We start from the raw sequence: 22,340 nt of genomic DNA, 5'->3' as shown, positions 1-22,340 counted from the left end.
TATATAGATAATTTCAAGGTCCTTTTTGGGTTTCAAATATATAATTGTTGTTTTTATTTTTAATCTGAGAGTATTAAAATATAATCTTTTCAAACTAAAATCTTGATACTTTGCACTTAACAGTTTAGTTTGCTTGTTTCACATTACCTTCAATTTACCTCATGTAAACCATGTCCAAAGGCAGCCACTTTATGATTCCTACTTTTGAAAGTGCCCCAAAATGAAAATATTAGGATGCAAGACAAATTTCTGAAGCATGTGTATTAAATTTTGTAGTATAGATGTATTAAAACTGGGATTACTTTCATTTAGGTAGTTTTTACCACTACTTGATACAAATAGCCACACCTTATCTGAAGAGTTTTTATGAGGTGGCTTAATTTTTCTTAGGGGGAAGAAGTTAAGCATTTCATTTGCAGAATTACTCAGTATGCATAGTAATTAGGCAACTGTATAAGAAGATGAGGTACAAATGGGTGCTTGAAACTCTACGTATACTGCCATGATGTTCTTCTTTAGTCAAGTTTGAAAGCAGTATTTGCTGCAAATAGTCACAAGTTCATAAGATTGAACATTGTTTAAAGCATATTTTCCTTAACTTTTAATGTTAATATTATATGATTTTCAATATAAATTTAGATATCAAGTATAAGGAGAATTACAAAAGCTTGGTAATTCTTGGAATGGAAAGGTCAATGAAAATAAGCTTAATAGTTATAAAAATGAAAAATGTAGGGTTACTTGAAATAGTCCTCTATTATTTCTGGTAGCGGGAACTGAATTTAAGTCAACATAAGATTATTTGTAAATTAATGCTTACAATTTTATGCCAGTTTTAAATGGTTTAGATACTAATTTCATATCGGCAAAGATAACTCAAGTAACTCAGAGATTATTAAATTTGTATTTAACAAAACTGCAAACATTTTAAACTGAAAGAATTCTTATACCTAAAATAACACACTAATTCAGAATTTAATTTCTTACTGGTTTTATAAACATCTAATAAACTTTTTTCTTTCAGAATTCTACTGCATTTGGGATTTATATTGGCAAGCCTTCTCTTTTTAGTTGTGAACTTGACTTGTGCAATGCTAGTCCATGGAGATGTCCCAGAAAATCAATTGAAATGGACTGTGTTTGTTCGAGCATTAATTAACGATAGCCTGTTTATTCTTTGTGCCATCTCTTTAGTTAGTTACATATGCAAAATTACAAAAATGTCATCAGCAAATGTCTACCTCGAATCGAAGGTGAGTATATTTTCTCAATTTGCACTTGAAAACCTAATTTCAAATCCTTATCCGATGAACCATATGTTAATGGAAAGTTTACATGACTATTTTATTTTATTATTTTATTTTATTTTATTTATGGGGTCTTGCTATGATGCCCAAGGTGTAGTGCAGTGGCTAGTCACAGGCATGATCATACACAGTTCAGCCTCAAACGTCTGGACTCAAGCAGTCCTACATCTCAACCTCCTGAGTAGCTGAGACTATGGGCACTTTTTTTTTTTTTTTTAAATGTTGGGGGGGCGAGGGATATGGAATTAACAGTAGTAAATATCTGTCTGGGGATGGGGAAACACCTCTTATCAACAAGGGTGCCTGAATGAAACGTATTTGTATACCTAACCCTTAACTGTACCCCACAATATCATAATAAATAATATTGATTATAAAAAAAAAAGTGTCCTCTGTAATCCCAGCACTTTGGGAGGCCAAGACGAGTGGATTGCCTGAGCCCACAGGTTCGACACCAACCCGGGCAACTTGGTGAGACCTCGTCTCTACAATAAGTCAAAAATTAGCCAGGCGTGGTAGCGCGTGCCTGTAGTTCTAGCTACTGGGAAGGCTGAGGCCGAAGGTCAACATTGACACTGAGGTGGCCGTGAGCATGCCACTGCACTCTAGCCTGGGCAACAGAGTGAGACTCCAACTCAAAAAAAAAAAAAAAAATGTATCCTGAATGACAGGTATATTTTTAAGCATGAAAGAATAGTTACTAGAAATTAAGTTATTCAAAATTTGGCCCTTACTAAATAATGGGTTTTTTTAAAAAGAAGCTCATACTAAGCAAGTTGCATTTTCTGTGCTTCTACATTGGGAGCTAATTAAATGAAATAAATCACTTTATATGAGTGGGTAAATAATAGTCTATTACATAAAACTGCACTAACAACGTAAGATTTTTTTTACTGTCACCTAGTCAGGGTAGCAGTATTGTCTTTAAATAAATTAACCAGAGTACAAGTGTTAATACAGAGTTTATTAAGAATTATGAATTTATTCTTGCATGTTTAAATTTCAGTCACCTACAAAGTACTCCATGTTTTATACAATACCCTTGTCAATTTTGATGCCTTTTGGTGCTTCTGCCATTTTTTGTTGTACTTCTTCCATATTGATAAAACATTTCCCTTTGAGAACTTTCTTCATCCAAGGAAGCAAAAAAAAAGTTGCTCAGGGCCAGATCAGGTAAATAGAGAGGGTGAGGCATGGGGGTCCTGCTGCTGCTAGTCAAAAACTGCTGAACACGGTGCGGTGTGCCCGGTCCACTTGCAAAGTACTTGTCAAGAAATGGGCAAACGTGTTGAAAGAATCCCCAAAAAACTTTCACTGAGGCCAAATGGAACCTCTCACACAGCACTAGTTGGTCCACTGATACTGATGGGGTCCTAGAACACTCACCTAATGGGGGATGCCTATGCTGCAGGGGGCCCACCTTCAAAAGATAATTCCGTTTTGGGGGAGAAGGGTCCCTCCTTGTATGTCTACATACATTTTGGTCAGCAATATTAAGATATCGTAGAGGCGGAGTGGTGTTTATTTATATAAATATTTAGAAAATGTCACTTCACCCTATAATATGAAGTCCAGGCCAGGTGTAGTGGCTCGTGCCTCTAGTCCCAGTACTGTGGGAGGCTGAAGCAGGAGGATTGCTTGAGTTCAGGAGTTCAAGACCAGCCTGGGCAATATAGAATGACATCGCTACCAAAATAAAAATTTAAAAAATTAGCTTTGCATGGTGGTGCATGCCTGGAGTACGAGGCTAAGGCAAAAGGAATACCTGAGCCTAGGAAATTAAGGCTGCCAGAAGCCATGATCATACCACTGTACTCCAGCAGAGTGGGAGTGACAGAGTGAGACCACTGACTCAAAAAAAAAAAAAAAAAGATTCTATATGGTATTCATATTATAGGGTGAAGTAACATTTTCTAAATATTTATACAAATAAACACCACTCTGCCTCTACGATATCTTAATATTGCTGACCAAAATGTATGTAGACATACAAGGAGGGACCCTTCTCCCCCAAAATGGAATTATCTTTTGAAGGTGGGCCCCCCTGCACCATAGGCATCCCCCGTTAGATGAGTGTTCTAGGACCCCATCAGTATCAGTGGACCAACTAATCAGGTAGCTAAATATATCAATGTAATGCTTCTCCCTTTCCTTTGACTCTGAATCAACAAACAGAAGCCAAATGCTAACCCATTAGCAAAGAACCATGGAAGTTTCTACTGTTGTTGATTGACGATGTGGTTGAACAGAAAATTCATCATCACAGTGTATGGGTGGTGGGGTGTAGATATGTGGATATTGGGGTGTGGGTGTATACATATACACATTTTTATCATCACTTGCCTGGGAGAACTTGCTTTAATTTGACATAATTGCCTATTCACTGAAGAGAAGTGAGATAAGTGAAGATATATATCTTAAACAGTTAAAACAGTTCTCTGAAATATTTTTAGATTTGTATATTGTCATTATCCTTAATATAGACCTAGTAGAGTAAGGTACTATAATTGAATATATGGTAATCAACTTGTCCTTTACATTTAGACACATATTTTAATTTTACTTTTAAAGTATATTTTAGTGGAATTCTGGGGTAGAATATATATAACAAGAGAGAAAAAGAAGAGAACAGAGAGTCAGACTTCCAAACCTATTAATCTTACCTGAAAAATCATTTTATTCAACATCTATTCTAAAGAGTTACTTTCTAAAATTTTAATATTTTAGCTAATTTAGACTTAGGAATAATATTGTCACAGTTATAGTTGACAATCTTTTGGTAGTACCAATAAATCTTTACTTATAATAACATCACTATACAATTCACACTTTTTGCTTCTCTAGGTATAAAGCATAAATAAATTGTGATTGAATTTAAAGTGCTTCTCTAGATACCTAGTAACTTTCCAAGTTTGGTTTTACTTGCTTTGAAATTGAAAATACTCTGAATATAGTAAAGTTGCCAGTCTGAGAAGAAAAATTCATCTGAGAAATCCTCCAGAATTATTATTATTATTATTTTGAGTTGGAGTCTCACTCTATCGTCCAGGCTGGAGTGCAGGGGCATGCTTACGGCCACCGCAGCCTCTACCTGCTGCCCTCAGGCGATCCTTTCAAGGCCTCAGCCTTTCAAGTAGTTGAAACTACAAACATGCACCACCTCACCCAACTAATTTTTTTATTTTTTGTAGAGACGAGGTCTCACCAAGTTGCCCAGGCTGGTGTTGAACCCCTGGACTCAGGTAATCCTCTTGCCTCAGCCTCCCAAAGTTCTGGGATTATAAGCTTGAACCACCACACCTGGCTCCAGAATCATTTCAAACATCTTTTCTTTACTATCATATGAAAGATATTCTTTTTTGTTGTTGTTGTTGTTGTTTTTGAGACCAGGTCTCTCTTGTCCAGGCTGGAGTGCACTGACACAATTATAGCTCACTGTAACCTCAGACTCCTCAAGTAGTTCTCCTGCCTCAGCCTCCTGAATAACTAGGACTGCAGGCACATACTACCAAGCCTGGCTATTTTTAAATTTTTTTTAGGGACAGGGTCTTGCTATATTGCCCAGGCTAGTCTTGGCCTCAAGTGATCTTGGCCTCCCAAAGTGCTGGGATCACAAGTGTGAGCCACAGTGTCCAGACTCACTTGTTATTATTATGTCAAAAGTCTTGAATTTAAAAACTGCATGGATTTAGAATTATCTAGGAACACTACAGAGAGACATGTCTAAATACATAGCTGCAAAGATTGTTGAGATACTAGATGTTTTATTTGTATTATATTGTACTGTTATATAGTTCTCAATCTTCCTAACTAGTTTACGAACTGTTTTTGAAGATTATGTCATCTTGCTTTCATGTTCTCTTTGTAAAACCACTATGCTTATTTTTTGTTTTTGACATCTATAATAATGTACCATTCCTTTTATTCAACTAACAAATGTTTATTGAACATCTAACTCTTTAACTTTTAAACTGACCCTATTTCTTGCTATCCCTAAGAGCATTTCTGTAAACCTCAAGCTTTGGTCTTCTGCCTTCCTCTTTTTACCCTTCCTCCTTTCACATATTCTATGATAATAAGTTTCTCCATAATTCATCTCAAACAGATTTTACCTTTCTTATTTCCAAATGAAACACGGTATGCCTTTCTGCATCAGTATCCTTAGATTGTTTCATCATCCAGGAATGATTTTCCTCCTCCCAGTGCTCTCTACCTGATTGTCCATAGCTTACCCAATTTTTAAGACCTAACTCTAATGTTTCCCCTTCTTAAGAACTCAATATGGTCTCTTCCCCCTCAACTCCAAAACAAGATTTAGAAGTAACTCACTATCTGAATTATCTTTATATTGTATTTATTCCTCTTGGGGCTCTTATCAGTTTATACTAGGTAGCATTAGCATGCATTTCTAATTTTCCTTTTTTGTATTTTTTATTGATATATCATTATTAAACATATTTTGGGGATACATGTGGCATTTTGACACAAATATACTTGTAATGATCTAATAAGGGTAATTGGGATACTCAGCACCACAAACATTTATTTTTTCCTTTGTTTAGGGAATATTACAATTCTTTTTAGTTGTTTTGAAATATACAATAAATTAACTATAATTTCTCTACTGTACTGTCAAATACTGGAACTTATTCCTTTGAGCTCACTGTATTTTTGTACCATTAACCAACTTCATCCTCCCTACCCCCTTCCCTTCCAGCCTCGGTAGCCGTCATTCTACTCTCTACCTCCATGAGATCCACTTTTTTAGCTCCCACGTATGAGTAAGAACCTGCAACATTTGTCTTTCTGTGCCTGTCTTATTTCACTACTCATAATGACTTTCCATTCCATCTGTGTTGCTGCAAATGACAGGCTTTTATTCTTTTTTAATGGCCACATAATAGTCCATTGTATATATATACCACATTTTCTTTATCCATTCATTTGTTGATGGATGCTTAGGTTGATTCCATATCTTGGCGAATGTGATTGGTACTGCAGTAAACATGAAAGTGCAGCTATCTCTTCAATATCCTGAGTTCTTTTATTTTGGATATATGAGCTGGAAGTGGGATTACTATATCATATGGTGGTTCTATTTTTGGCCTAGTTTTGTATTTTGTTTTTTGTTGTTGTTGTTTTTAGTTGAGGTCTCACTCTGTCACTCAAGCTGGAGTGCAGTGGCACGATCACAGCTCACCACAGCCTTGAACTCCTAGGCTCAAGCCATCCTCTCACCTCAGCCTCTCGAATGACTGCCCACAGGTGTGTGCCACCATGTCCAGCTAACTTTTTAAAAAAAAATTTTTTAGAGACAGGGTCTCACTATGTCACCTAGGCTAGTCTCAAACTCCTGGGTTCAAGCAATCCTCCTGCCTTAGTCTCCCAAAGTGACAGGATTATGGGCATGAGCCACTGTGACAGACCTGTGTTTAGTTTTTAAGGAATTCCCATACCATTTTCCATGGTGACTGTACCAATTTATATTTCCACCTATACTGTGTGAGGCTTCCCCTTTCTCCACATCCTTGGCAGCATCCATTTATTGCCTATATTTGTCTCTTCTTTTTTTTTTTAATGTGGGTCTCACTCTGTCGCCCAGAAATGGAGTACAGTGGCACGATCACAGCTCACCACAGCCTTGACCTCCTCCTGAGCTCAGGCGATCCTTCCACCTCAGCCTTCCAAGTAGCTAGGGCTACAGGTGCATGCCACCATGCCCTATTGCCTTTTGGGTAAAAATCATTTTAACTAAGGTGGGATGATGTCTTATTATAGTTTTATATGCATTTCTCTGATGTTTAGTGATGTTAGGCATTTTTTACATACCTGTTGTCTATTTGTCTTCTTTTGAGCAATCTCTCTTTAGATTTTTTTGTCCATGTTTATGTTGAATTATTTGTTACTTTCTTACTGAATTGTTTGAGCTTGTTACATATTCTAGTTATTAATCCCTTGTCAGATGGGTAATATACAGATATTTTCTCCCATTCTGTGAATTGGATTTATTTCTGGGTTCACTATTCTATTCCATTGTTCCATGTGTCTGTTTTTATACTGGTACCATGCTGTTTGGATTACTATAGCTTTGTAATATAATTTAAAATAATGTAACATGATGCCTCTGGCTTTTTTGTTCTGGCTCAAGATTTCTTTAGCCATTGGAGATTTTTGTAGTTCCATGCAAATGTTAGTTTTAGGAATTTTTTTTCTATGTATGTGAAGAATGTCATTGGTATTTTGACAGAGATTGCATTGAATCTGTAGATTGCTTTGGGCATTATTGTCATTTTAACAATATTAATTCTTCCAGTTCCTAAGCATGGAATGTCTTTCCATTTGTTTGCATCCCCTTCAATTTATTTCTTCAGTGTTTTGTAGTTTTTATTACAAGATCTTTCGCTTCTTTGGATAAATTTATTCCCAAGTATTTTAATTTTTATTATTATTGTAAATAAAATAGATTTCTTGATTTCTTTTTCAGATTGATAACTGTTCATATATAGATATCTTACTGATTTTTGTATGTTGATTTTATATCCTGAAACTTTACTGAACTTCTTTTAATCAATTCTATAGGTTTTTTGGTGGAGTCTTTATGTTTTTCAAAGTATAAGATCATGACAGTTGCAAACAAGGATAATTTGACTTTTTTTTTTTCCAGTTTGGATGCCCTTTATTTCTTTCTCTTGCCTAAATTGCTCTGGCTAGGACTTCCAGTACTATATTGAATAAAAGTGGGTGATAGTGGATCTTCTTGTCTTGTTCCAGATATTGGTGGAAAGGCTTTCAATTTTCCCTGTTCAGTATATTAGCTGTGTGTTTTTTTCTTCTTTACTCAATTTGTTGAGGGCTTTTATCATGAAAAGATGTTGAATTTATCGATTGGTTTTTTTCAGCATGTGTTGAAATGGTTATATAATTTTTGTCCTTGATTATGTTGATGTGATATATCATGTTTATTTTGTGCATGTTGAACTATTCTGTCACCCTGGGGATGAATCTTGCTTCATCATGGTGAATTACCTTTTTAATGTGTTGTTAAACTCTGTTTGCTAGTATTTGTTGAGGATTTTTGTATTTATGTTCATCAGGGTTATTAGCCTGTGGTTATCTTTTTTTTGGTTGTGTCTTTGTCTGGTTTTGGTATCAGAGTAATGTTGGCCTAGTAGATTGAGTTTGGAAGTATTCCCTCTTCTTCGATTTCTGAGATGGTTTGAGTAGAATTGGTTCATTTTTTTTTTTTTTTTTGAGTCAAGGGCTTACTCTGTCACCCAGGCTGGAGTGCAGTGGCATGTTTATATCCTCTGCAGTCTTGACCTGCTGGGCTCAGGTGATCCTTGCACCTCAGCCTTCCAAGTAACTGGGACCACAGGTAAGTGCCACCACATCCTGCTACTTTTTGTTTTTTTGAGTTGGAGTCTCACTCTGTCGCCTGGCTAAATTTTTTGATTTATTGTGGAGACGAGGTCTTGCCAAGTTTCCCAGGCTGGTCTTAAACCCCTGGCTGGGATCATGGATGTGAGCCACCATGCCCAGCTGGCATTAGTTCCTCTTTCAGTTTGTGGGATACTTCTACTGGGAACCCCGTAATTAAATCCTGGGCTTTTCTTTGATGGAGGACTTTACTGCCACTTCGATCTTGTTACTCATTATTGGTGTGCTCAGGTTTTCTTTTTCTTCATCGATCAGTCTCAGTAGGCTATATAGGTTCAGGAATTCATCCAATTTGTTGGGATATAGTTGTTCACCATAGTCTCTAATGATCGTTGGTGTTTCTGTGGTATCAGTCATAATGTTTTCTTTTCCTTCTGTGATTTTATTTATTTGGGTCTTCTCCCTTTTCCTTAGTCTAACTAAAAGTTTGTTGATTTTTTTCATGCTTTCAAAAGACCAAGTTTTTGTTTTATTCATCTTTTGCATTTTTTAATCTCAATTTTATTTACTTCTGCTCTGAGCTTCACTATTTCTTTCCATCTACTAATTTTGGCTTTGGTTTGGTCTTGTTTTTCTAGTTTTTTGAGGTACCTTGTTAGATTGTTTATTTGAAATCTTTCTATTTTTTTAATCTAGGCATTCATTGTTGTAAACTTGCTTCTGAGTACCACTTTTGCTGTGTCCCATAGGTTCTGCTATTTTGTGTTTCCATTTTAATTTCTGTCAAGATTTTACAAAAATTTCCTTCTTAATTTCTACCTTGACCCATTGGTCATTTAGGAGCATGTTGTTTAATTTTCATGTATTTGTGCAGTTTCCAAAGTTCCTCTTGTTATTGATTTCTAGTTTTATTTCGTTGCAGTCAGAAAAGATACTTGTTATGATTTTGACTTTTTAAAAATGTATCAGTACTGTTTTGTGGCCTAACATATGGTCTTTTGTGGAGACTCTTCTGTGTGCTGGTGGTAAAAATGTGAATTCTGCAGCAGTTGGATGAAAAGTTCTGTAAATATTTGTTATATCCATTTGGTCTAGAGTATAGTTTAACTTCAGTGTTAACTTTAGTCAACTTTGTTGATTTTCCACCTGGATAACCTTTCCATGACCAAGAATGGGATGTTGAAGTCCCCTAGTATTATGGTATTGCAGTCTATCTCTCCCTATAGCCTTATTAATATTTACTTTATATAGTTAGGTACTTTAGTGTTGGTAACATCTGTATTTACTGTTATTATATAATCTTTCTAAATTGACCCCATTATCATTATATAGTGATCTTCTTTGTCTCTTTTTACAGTTTTTAACTTAAAATCCATTTTATCTAAGTATAGCTACTTCTGCTCTTTTTTTATTTAATTTTTTTTTTTTTTTTTTTTTTTGTAGAGATGAGGCCCCACTATGTTGTCCAGGTTGACCATCCTACTCTTTTTTGGCTTTCATGTGCATGGAATATATTTTTCCATCCACTCACCTTTAGTCTATGTGTGTATTTATAGGTGAAGTGAGTTTCTTGTAGGCAGCATGTAGTTGGATCTTGTCTTTTAATCCATTCAGCTGCTGTATATCTTTTAACTGGAGAATACAGTCTGTTGACATTCAGTGTTATTATTAATAGGTAAGGACTTACTACTACCATTTTGTCCCACGTTCACTAGTTGTTTTGTAATTCCTCTCTCCATATCTTCCTTTCTTACTGTCTTCTTTTGTAGTTAAATGATTTTCTCTGGTAGTATTTTTTATTTATTACTTTTTATTTTTAGTGTATTATTATAGGTTTTTGCTTTGTTGTTACAGAAACTTGCAAAAACATTGTATAGTTATAAAAAGTTATTTAAAACTGATAGCAACTTAACTTGGATCACAAAAACAAAAAAATGACAAAAATCTGTATATTCTCTTCTCTCCTCATATTTTGAATATTTTATGTCACAATTTGCATTTTATATATTGTCTATCTCTTAACAAATTATTATCATTTTTTTTTTTTTTTTGAGTTGAAGTCTCGCTCTGTCACCCAGACTGGAGTGCAGTGGCTGCTCCCGGCCACCGCAGCCTCGCCTGCTGGGCTCCGGCGATCCTTCCGCCTCAACCTTCCAAGTAGCCGGAACTACAGGCATGTGCTACCACGCCCGGCTGATTTTTTGATTTATTATAGAGATGAGGTCTCGCTGCCCAGGCAGGTCTCAAACCTGCGGACTCAGGCAATCCACTCACCTTAGTCTCCCAAAGGCGTGGGATTACAGGCTGAGCCACCGAGCCCAGCTCATCATTATTTTTAATACTTTTGTCTTTTGGTCTTTTTAATAAAGATATAAATGTTTTACATACCATAATTAATATTATTGTAAAAATTGTCTGTTATTTTATTTTGAAGAATGCCCTTTAAATTTCTTGCAGAACAGGTCTGATAAATTCCCTCAGCTTTTGTTTGACTTTTTTCTTTCCTTTGTTTCTGAATGATGGTTTTACTGGATAAAATATTCCTAGATGGCACTCCTGGCCTGTAAGGTTTTTGCTGAGACATCTGCTGCCAGGGGTATATTTGCTTTTCTCTTACTGCTTTCAGAATCTTCTCTTTGTCTTTCATATTTAAGAGTTTGATTATAATATGTCTTGACGTATTATTATTTGAGTTGAATCTGTTTGGTGACATTTGACTTCCCTGTGCCTGGATGTTTATATCTTTCTCCAGTTTTGGAAAATATTCTGCAGTTATTTTTTTTAAAAAACCTTTCTACCCCTTTGTCTTCTCAGTTCCCTCTTTAACTCTAGTTACCTGATTATTAGCTTTTTTGATGTTGTCCCATAGATCCTGTAAACTTTCTTTAGTCCTTTTATTCTTTCTTCTTTTTTCTTGTCTGACTGTATTTTCAAATAATCTGTCTTCAAACTCTGATTCTTCTTTTATTTAACCAATTCTGCTGTTGATATTTTTCTATTGTATTTTTCATTTCATTTACTGTATTTTCCAGCTCTAGGGCTTCTGTTTGTTTTTAAAATTATTCTTTTAATATCTCTGTTAAATTTCTCTGATAAGTTTCTGAATTAATTCTCTGTGTGTTCTTGAAGTTCATTGACCTTCCTTAAGACAACAGCTTTAAAATCTTCATCTGAGTGATCACACAACTCCATCACTTTAGGGTCAGTCTCTGGCACCTTATTTTGTCCATTTGATGAGGTCATATTTCCCTGAATGTTCTTAATACTTGTGAAAATATGATGATGTCTGCACAATGAGGGTTAGATATTTATTTTTAGTCTTCACAGTGTAGCTTTGTTTGTGCCTGTCCTTCTTCAGAGGGTCTTCTGGGGATATTAAACAGATTGACTGTTATGTTCTCTGAGCCTGTGTTCACTGCAGTCATCTCAGCACTAGAAGATGCTGTATGCCCAGGCTTGACACATGTATCACAAAGGCTCTGAAGTTGATGAAGCATCATGGCCCTGATGGACCTGGGAAAGATCCAAAGAGAGTACTGGGGCTGTGGAGGAGTGCTAGTTAGAGACCTGAATTCAGAATACTGTCCCGGAGGCCCAGATGGGTGTGCCTCCCAGAAGGTCTCTACACAGGAGAGGATGGAGCTTCAGAGGCAAAAGCAATATGACTTGTATGGCCTTATATAATCTGACTTCTGCCTGTCTTTCTGGCCCTTGCCACTACCACGCTCCTCTTTTCCTTCCAGTCACATAGGACTTTTGTCTCCCATTTTCTCACCACCAAACACTAAGTTTATTCTGGCCATAGAGCCTTTGAACTATATATATTGTCCCTCTGCCTAAATTACACTTCTTACAGATATGCTATGTGATGGCATCTTTGCATTCAGGCCTCAGCTTGGATGTCACTTTTTCAAAGCTACTATTTTTAACTGCCCAACTAAGGTTATCTCCCATTCTGATTAGTATTTCTATCATGCTCTATTGTTATTGTCATAGTACTTATCAGTAGCCTAAATTATTTGTTCATTTATTTATATACTTATTTTCTGCTTCTCTCTCCTGAAGTGTTAACTCTGAAAGTAGTTTCCTTGTCTGTATCTTCTTTTTTTTAATCCCATTTGTCTAATGCCTGGCATATACAGTAGTCCCCCCTTATCCATGATTTTACTTTCCACAGTTCCAGTTGTCTGCAGTCAACTTTGGTCTGAAAATAGGTGAGTACAGTATAATAAGATATTTTGAGAGAGGCCACATTTACGTAATGTTTATTTAGTATATTGTTGTAATTGTTCTGTTTTATTATTAGTTATTGTTAATCTCTTAATATGCCTAATTTATAAATTAAACTTTATCATAGGCATTGTGTATAGGAAAAAAGCATAGTATATATAGAGTTTGGTGCAGTTCACAGTTTCAGGCATTGGCTGGGAGTCTTGGAATGTATCCCCATGGGATATGATACAATAAGGAGGGACTACCGTAGTAAGTGTTCAATAAATGTTTGCTGAATAAATATACCCCATGATGGCCTCTTTGTCAGCGCAGCTTTATCCTAGTAACCAAATGAACTTTCGCAACTGTGTTATGCCAAGAACAAAATAAAGCAATGAATATGCCCAAGGTCTCATAGTTGAGCCAGAATTCAAACTCAGGTCTGATGATAGGTCTCTACTAGTAACCACTGTTCTTTATGACCATATATTGACTCCATTTACATCACCCTGTGTTTACTTGTAATCTTTTAGGTATGTGTTTCTACATAGTTCTAATTTACATGCATATTTTTGTATGCTTATTAATAAAATTATTCCACGTAAATTATGTTTTGGATTTTGCCATACTACTCTCCAAAATAACAAATCACTTTATGATGCTCTCATCAGTATATAAGGGTACCTAATTTCCTCTGCTTCATCAATATTTTATTTAGTTTGATTACGTTCATTGATATGCCTTAAGTCTTAATTTAGATTGACATGCACCTATATTTCCTTGCCGAGAATTATTTTTCACATTTCTGTGTGTGCAAGCTATTTCTCAATGGCTTATAGAGCAGAATCTAGGTATTTATTCTTTATATATTCACTATATATATTTTCTGTTTATATTAAAATATTCACTTTTGTTAAGAATAACTTTCATAAGTTTGTGTGTGTTCAGTTATGAATAATTGATCTTCAATCATATTAAATTATTTTCTTTTTTAAAGATGTAATTTTTTTAAAGTTATTTCTAAAATTCCACATCACCATTCACCTGCACATAGACAGAGTAAGGTGTGATACAATCAATGGTAGAAGAGCTGTTGGTGCATATGTTCAAGGACAATTCCCATTCGTGGCAGGCCTCAATCACAACTTTGTCAGCAGCAGACCCAGAAGGAGCCACAATGTATGCCACGCCACTCCTCTTAGCTCTATCTACGTTATCCCTGAAAGGAAAGAAGGCATCAGAGCTGATAGAAACCTCATTTCGTTTGTTAACTTATTCCTCTTCTCTGTCTCAGTTAATAACTCAGGGACTTCCTCAAACAGTGTCATCCACTTTATCAAGTCTTCATCCTCCCCGATGGTTCCAGTCACATATTGATCAATGGGATTGGAGATTTCTGCTCTTGTCACGTCTGCTTTAAACTTCATTGAAAGTACTTGTGGATGGTGTCTAAGCCACCAAAAGCTTGTCTTATCCCCAGCAAGGTGTGTGATGTATCTGGGACTGCTGCCCTGCTCCAGTGCCAATAACCTGTCCATTCTTGGCATAGTACACGGAGTTTGACTGAGTATACTTGACCACAGCAGTGGCACAATGAGATCTCGGAGGGCAGACTCTGGCAGAGCTTTATTCTTGGTAACAACATTGCTAAATGACCTGGCTATGACACCTTTATTTCTCTTCTGGCTTAAATGAAGACCAAAGAGAGTTCAAACTTCATTTTCATCTGGTTTGTAAGACTGGTTCGTTTGAAGAACACAGTGGTTCCTGTTTTTCTTTAGAAGGTTTTTTCAAGGCTGCTGCTTCTTATCCTGAGGCAATAATACCATCAAATTCTTCTCTGGAGATAATCTTTGCAGTTGGTACATCACAAACAGATAATGTGACAAAATCACCAAATGAAGACATCCTGTCAGCCCCTCTTGCTCTTGTATATGCAGTTGATAGGGTGGTGAGGATTTTATAGTGCTCATAGACAATGCAGACTTTGGTCTCATCTTCACTGAGTGGAATTCCAGTAGCAGCACCTGCTGGACTGACATGTTTGAAAGAGGCAGCAGCTGGGTCACCTAGTGCCTCTCTGAGTTCCTTTACCAGCTGCCAGGCATTTGAAGCATCACACAAGTTTGTAAACCCAGGGGCCCCATTTAGAGCTGTGATGGGAAACCTGGACTTCAGCATGTACAACTGGGCAGGGATTTGATGGGGTTTCATTCCATACCCGGAGGCATCTAAGATATTCCTTCACTGTACAGTTTCCTGAAGTCATCTGAAATCGCTTCATCATATTGTGCCATGTGAGTAGAATGCCTTCAAGGCTAGCTGGCATTTAGTCTCCAAGAAGGTGTCCTTACTCTCAGAGCACTGCATCTCTAGGGACACCGTGGCAAGGTCCCTGGTTCACACACTGCTGTCACTCACACATGGTTTTTGGCTGCAGCTCTCAATAGGGTTACTCCTGTATGGATTTGGTCAACAGCCTCCTCAATAGTTAGACATGGAGAAACCACTGTCTTCAAGAGACACATTACAGGCAGCAACTCTGATGAAATCGAAATCAGTCCTGGCCATGTCAGTATTGTCTTCTGGGATAGTACGAGCCAAGATTCCTGCATGGACTGCAGGATGCAAAGTTTTCGCACATCCTCCCAACATTTCAGAAAATCCAGTCACCTCAGAGACCTCCCTGACTGCCAAACCACCCTCCCTGAGAGCTTTTGCAGTCCCTCCAGAAGCTACCAGTCTCAGACCAAGAGAAGTTTGGTTTTTTGCAAATTCCACAGGCCAGTTTTGTCAGAGACACTAAATAAGGTGAACTGGCCAGGAGCCATGGCTGCAGGTGTGGTTCAGTGGCCAGTGGGGAGGTAGTAACCACCACACCACGTGCGGAGGGAAGCACTACAGCCCAGCGGTCTCTAAATTATTTTCAACAACTTTATATTGTATGATTTTTTCTACTTATTCTATAAATAAAGTAAGTTTTTTGACTAGATTTTATTATATGCCTTGAATTTTGAGGATGAATTCCATTTTATTTCTTTTATTTAAAATTGTAGTAAATTCACACGTGAAATAAAATTAATCAGTGTTTTTCCCCCTTTTTTGGTATCCTTGTTTTACAATATAGACTTCTATTTAATAAACTAAGATGGGTAACAAACTATGTAGTACAAAGTAGTGATAACTCAAGCTTCAGCATGTATCGCATAGATTTAAATTAGAACTCTGCCATTTATTAACTCTGTGACATTGACCTCTCTATCTTTAAACTTGATGTAAGTATAGTAACCGTCTCCATAGTAGTGTCGCGAGGATAAAATGATAACATAGGTGTGTGGAAAGTAAGAATATACTACTTGGCATTAAATATATAAATGTTGACTTCCCATTATCTTCATCATATTTTGACACAGTTTGTAGAATAGGACTATTCTCAGAAAATTTGAATAAATCCTTCCATTATTCATTTGGTAGAACATTGTTCTTTGGTAAACATTTTTTGTTTTATTTTGTTTTTCACTGTTATTTATCCGTTTACTAACTAGTTTTCTTTCCACTATACTTGCTGTATTATAGTTTTATAGGCAGTTAACTATATTGACCTTATTATTTTAAAATGCATTTTTTCTGATTATTAATTTAAACTTGGCAGTATGAAAGAATATGATTTAACAAATTTTTTAAACAGCAGTAATGTCATCACTGATGCTTAACTATATTTGGAACTCAGTGTAAATATAACTTTATACTCTGCTTTCCCCTTATACTAGTAAATTTTCTCAGGCTATTAAAAATCTTTTGAAGCCTGTATAACATTTCATCATATAACTGAATTGAACTCTTGTTCTTATTGATGGGCCTTTAAGTGTTGTTTTTTTTTAAATTCAGCCTCTATAATGTTAATTTTCTTCAAAAACAGTTATTTTTTGATCTTTTAATTTTTTTACTTTAAGGATTTGGGGAACAATTTATGATTAGGTATACAAATGTTCATTGTGCAGATACCCTTGTTGATGCGGCGTGCCCCCCTTCCCCAGGCAGATTCCCACTACTACAAATCCTACCCCCGCAACACCCTGCACCCCCAGTTTCCTGCTACTCCTTTTCTTATAGTAATATGATAGTTGTTCAAGGTCTGCTTATGAGTGAGAACATGTGACACTCAGTTGTTCGTTTCTGTGAAAGATCACTCAGTATTATACACTCTAAGTCCATCCAGGTTGCTGTGAAGTTCATGATTTTGTTCTTCTTTATGACTACATAATATTCCATCATGTATATGTACATTTTTTATATCCAGTTGGATCCATGTTCTTGCTGTTGTGAACAATGCTGCAATAAACATACATGTACAGGTGTCTTTTGTAGAGTGATTTGAGTTCTTCCAGGTATATTGCTAGTAGTGGGATTGCGGGATCGTATGGAAGGTCGCAAAACCAGTTTTGTTTTGCTTTGCTTTTTATTTTTGGTAAGAGTGTTAGGAGTTTTAGTAATTACATCTTGAATTGTCTTCCCCAGTCTCAGTTTACATAGCATTTAAGTATCTTTTATGTTATCTTTTTCATTACTTAGTTTTTAAATTTAAATTCATTAAGCAACTGAAACAGTGCTGTGATTTAATTATCTGTTTTCATATAGCACTCTTACTTGCTTTTAAATACTAGGTATTGTCAGTTTGAATAGTTTAGTTTTGCTCTTTTCTTTCTTTTACTTTCTTACATATTGAAAGCTATTATTTTGTTTCATATCAATGTCCTTATATAGACACTTAATTCATCCTTTTGTAAATTAATATATGTCTTTAAAGTAATATAGTTTCTCAAGTACTACCTTGACAGCTTTCTATAAGCTTGTAATGTTGTAGCAACAATTCTTATTTAGCAAAAATAAGCTTTCTGTCTGGATTTCAGCCATATTTCAAACATTGCATATTTAATATCAGTGTTAGCTATTATCTCTGACTCTAGGTCTTCCTTCAGCCCACCCTGGGAGTAAGCCTAAACTTTTTAGACCCCCCAGCTTCCATAAGAAATTATCTCTTTTACCCTGTACTTATTTTCCATACATAGGAATCTGGCTACTAAATAATGTAGGATTTCTGTACTCCAGGATCTTGTTAGAGAAAGTAAACCTTCAACTATTACTTTCAAAAGTTTAATTGCCAGAGAGATTACTTGAAAGATTTACAGTCCACTTCTGTCCATTTCCCCATATATTCTATATTTTGTGCTCAGCCCAATCCAAATTGTTGGCAGTTTGGTACCAAAACCACATTATACCCGGGAAAGAGTTGTCTTTTCTGACCTACACTTTGATACCATGCTTTGGCCTACGTGAAGATATTTATAAGAAATCTCTTATAAGAGAAGTTTATTTTAAAGTCACTATTGTATAGTTTTGTTGGGATATTATCTATACAATGTTTTCAGAAATGATCTTTTTCTCAGATTCAATACCAAAAAAAATGACCTTCATTAAATTCTTCTTTCCTCTGGCTTCTATGTTGGTCAGAGGTAAACTTATGGCTCACCTCTGTCAATCATAGATGACCTATGATATCCATGTTTGGTACTGGCTCTATCTCTAGTTTCATCTCATTTACTTACCATCCCCCACCTATCCACATTTACATTTTTGTATTTATTTTATTTTGTATGTATCTCTGTAAAGTTTCTCATTCTCTTTTGCAGTGAGAGTGGCATAAACAAAACATGAGATTAGATATACTTTGGAGTGTGTTTATTTAGTCAGTTATATCAATTTGAAATTAATATGAAGAATCCTTATGAGAGACAACTCACTGTAGTGATTGAAAGATGGAAACCTGGGATTAGAGAGATAAGGATGTAAATCCCAGCTCTGCTGCTTAGTGACTGGGTAACCTTAGACAAGTAGCAATACTTCTAAGCTTCGTTTTCCAATCCGTTAAATGGAAACAATGAAAGAGTTGCTTTCACGAGTTACTGAGGATAAGATTAGTACCTACCTTATAAGATGGTTGTAAGGATTAAATTGAAGATGAAGTGCTCAGTATAATACCTGCTGCTAAAACAAAAAGTACTTACAGATGTTTATTAGGGTCCTAATATGTATTAGGGAATGGTAACCTAGCTTCAAGGAGTTCTTGACCACCTGAAAATGTTGGCAAAATTTAACTGGAGAGGTACCCTATGTATATAATGAAATTCTCTAAGGGTACTTAAGAGAAAAAAAGTAAGAACCACTGAAGAATAGGATTTCTCTATTGAGTATTTTAATTTCACTTTATATACCATATTCCACCCTGATTTTGATAAGAGTTGAAGTGTCTGATAGATTACATTTTATCTAATAATTAAGGAATATATCTTAGAAAATTTTGGAGTACATTTTGATGAAATTATGAAATGGCCTTCTTTTGGTGAATATTTTAATTCTGAAATCTACTGTACCTTGTACTGCAATTACAGTTTTCTTTGCATTGGCATGGTACACTTACTTTTTACTTTTTGTCTCTTCCTAATGTTTTAAGTATGTTTCATTAATTTAGGCAACATTTTATGGAGTTTGTTTTTTAATTGTTAGTGAGCACCTCTTTTTTATAAGGTGGTTCAAACAGCTTGCGTTTATTAACATGATTGTTTGTATTACTCTCCCATTGAGTTTTTTGTTTTGTTTTATTTTTTGCTGTTTGTTTTGCCTTCATTTGTATAATTTCTGTGACGCATTTGTATTTATTTACTTTTTATTAGAATTGTAACTTTTAACATTGAAATACATGCTAGTAGAATTATTTTTATTCTGGTGTCACTTTCCATTTCAGAAGAAAATAAGAATAGCCATAAGAATATAGAAGAAATAACACTTTGAACAAAATAACTCATCAACATAAAAAGGTGCAAACCAATTTTAGATGCTTAGTTGCTGAAATGGCAAACAGGGATTCTTTGTATAAAAGACACTCAAAGGCTGAGTGGGAATAAAAGTTAAGCTTTTAGGCTTATATATCTGGTCAGAGACATGCCCAATTCTATATGTGGATAAGAGAATCATTGTTTGGTAGTCATAATTGACTGTCTCCCGGCCAAGTTGGCCATTTGCAAATAATGCATTTTCTCTGTCCACCCTGAATTCCTAACAGTTTTCACTCTTATGAAAACCTCTCAGTTCTGTGTTCACTCAACCCTTGATCCTTACTATTTAATGTATTGGAATAGGAGGCAGCCTCAGCATCTTTGAGAAGCCAGTAACATTTAATCAAAATATATTTTTGACCTTTCATATGGGCTAACTAACCCTATAGGACTAAAGCAGTGGTTTATGGTTACTTAGGCCATAACTAAAGAAACAGGCTAAAATACCATTAGTGTCTCTCTTCCACCATTTTGAAATAGGGCTCATCTAGAATTTGGGGAAGATGATGGTAGAAAAATACAGACTGTATCCTTCTCTGTAAAAGGTATGATTGCCAACTCCCTAATTCTCTATTATAATTTATCTCTTCAGTAACAGGGATTTACTTTATCCATCTTAAGCGGCAGAACTTTTTTAGTTTGCTGCCTCAACTATTTCAGTAGTCATATTCCAAGTCTAATTTCCTATTCTGTTGCTGAGCTGGCCTATCACCCACTTGTCCCTTACACAGGTTTGTAGCTTTTATCTACTCCTAAGCTCAAGTAGTTTTTTCCCTATACTTCTAGACCCTTCTGTACTACCCAGCATTGTCAGATTTTTCCCCACATGGCCAGTATGTCCACCCAGTAGTAACTGTCTACTCCATCGCATCAAGGTCATAGGAACCAGAGATCAAATTTTGTTGTGTCTTAGCAGCATGACACTGCTATTGAAACTGTTTAGTCCTTATAATTATCAAAATTTATTTTTAAATGTGTTAATTGTTTTATTTTGTTTTCTTGATTTAAATGTTTGCTTTGGTATTTTAATTTCAAGATGAAAATAGCGTTTGTGCAGAGTTCTGCATCTGATAATAGCTGGAATTGCTCCTAATGAACAAATTTTCCACAGATAGCAATGATAAGTTCAGCACAAAATATTAAAAAGCACTGAAGGCACTGGAGAGCAACGACTTAGAAGAAGGGAATGACACTGAGTGAGTTTCCTGTGTTTTACAGCTCCTAGCCTGAGGAAGCTCCCACCCAGGAAGTAACCAAAAGCCAAAGAGCAATCCACAGTTTTACTGGCTTGAAAATCAGAAGAAAAATGGTAGCAATTATCGCAGGTGGAAAGTAAGCAGGAAATCTTACGAAGAACACAACCAGTTAGGGGAAACCCCATATTCTGATGATAAACTGTCAAATTTGTACATGATACCTGACCTACACATCTGCAAGACTGGTTCCAAGCAGCACAGTTTGGATGAAGGAATTGGACTGAGATTTCAGCCACTGTCTATGCCTGGGAGATTGAGTTTGTGACTTAAGATCAGCGAAGTTAATTGTTTTCTACAACAGAAATCATATTTTCAGAAGAATATAATAGAATCTGGGTTCTCTACAATATGTCATTCACAGTGTCCAGAACAAAGTTACTATATATATGAAGAAACAGGAAAAATATAACTCACACTCAAGAGCAAAAACCAAAACTTAAAGAAGCACTCAGTGGAGACAATCCTCACCCACCCACCGAGAGGACCTAGATTTTGGATTTATCAAAGATTTTATAATAAGCTCATGGATGGAGAGAAAAATATATTTGAATAAATAGGAAAGCTCAAGAGAAATGGAAACTATTTTTTTTAAAAGAATGAAATGAAAATTCTAGAATTTGAAAATACAGTCTTTAACATAAATGTCACTTGTTGTGTTTAGCAGCATATTGAAAATGAAGGAAAAGTCAATGAATTTAAAAGTAAAGCAATAGAAATGATCAAATCTGAAGACAGAGGAGGATAGGCAAAGACTTAGAAAACAAAGTGGGGGTCTAAGTATGTGTAATTAGAATTCTCAAAGTAAGGAAGAAAATGAAGTTGAATGAGAAAGAAATGAAAAAATAAAAAAATCATGACCTAAACTTTCCAATTTTGGTGAAAGACATAAATGTATAGTCTCAAGAACCTCAACAACCATAATCAGGATAAATACAAAGAAAAAGTGCTTCAAGCTGAAAATAAAATTTCAAAAGCAGACAAAGAAAAATGAGTCACAGAATTATATAGGGGAATATTGATTTAAGTGATCACTCCTCATCAGGATAGTGGAAGCCAGAAGACATGGAAACAGTACTTTTTAAATGCCAAAAGAAAAAAAAACTGTCAAATCTGAAATTTATATCCAGTGAAAAATTCTTAACAATGGAGAAAAAAAGAGCAATGGAGAAATAAAAAACATTTTTCAGATAAAAGAAAACTAAGAGAAATAGTTACCTACACTATACAGCCTACCTACACTATAAAAAATACTAAGAAAATTCCGCAGACAGAAGAGAAATAAAATCAGCTTGAAT

At 35.6% G+C, this 22,340-nt stretch overlaps 1 protein-coding gene and 1 pseudogene across 1 annotated transcript in view; one reads left to right on the top strand and one right to left on the bottom strand.

Moving 5' to 3' along the window:
• GPR137C (G protein-coupled receptor 137C) overlaps positions 1 to 22,340 on the top strand; it is a 72,744-nt gene that overhangs the window by 35,029 nt on the left and 15,375 nt on the right. The window contains exon 3 of the mRNA XM_021711744.1: positions 1,025 to 1,253. Coding sequence (XP_021567419.1) covers positions 1,092 to 1,253 — 162 coding nt within the window. The 5' untranslated portion in view covers positions 1,025 to 1,091. The remainder of the gene's footprint in view (positions 1 to 1,024; positions 1,254 to 22,340) is intronic.
• Positions 13,972 to 15,727, bottom strand: LOC103259162 (annotated as a pseudogene).

This window comes from Carlito syrichta, unplaced genomic scaffold (assembly GCF_000164805.1).
Source record: "Carlito syrichta isolate Samal-C Ts95f unplaced genomic scaffold, Tarsius_syrichta-2.0.1 Scaffold302552, whole genome shotgun sequence".
Lineage (NCBI taxonomy): Eukaryota > Metazoa > Chordata > Mammalia > Primates > Tarsiidae > Carlito > Carlito syrichta.
The sequence above is the reverse complement of the archived record's forward strand: the minus strand, read 5'-3'. Positions and strand labels throughout refer to the sequence as shown.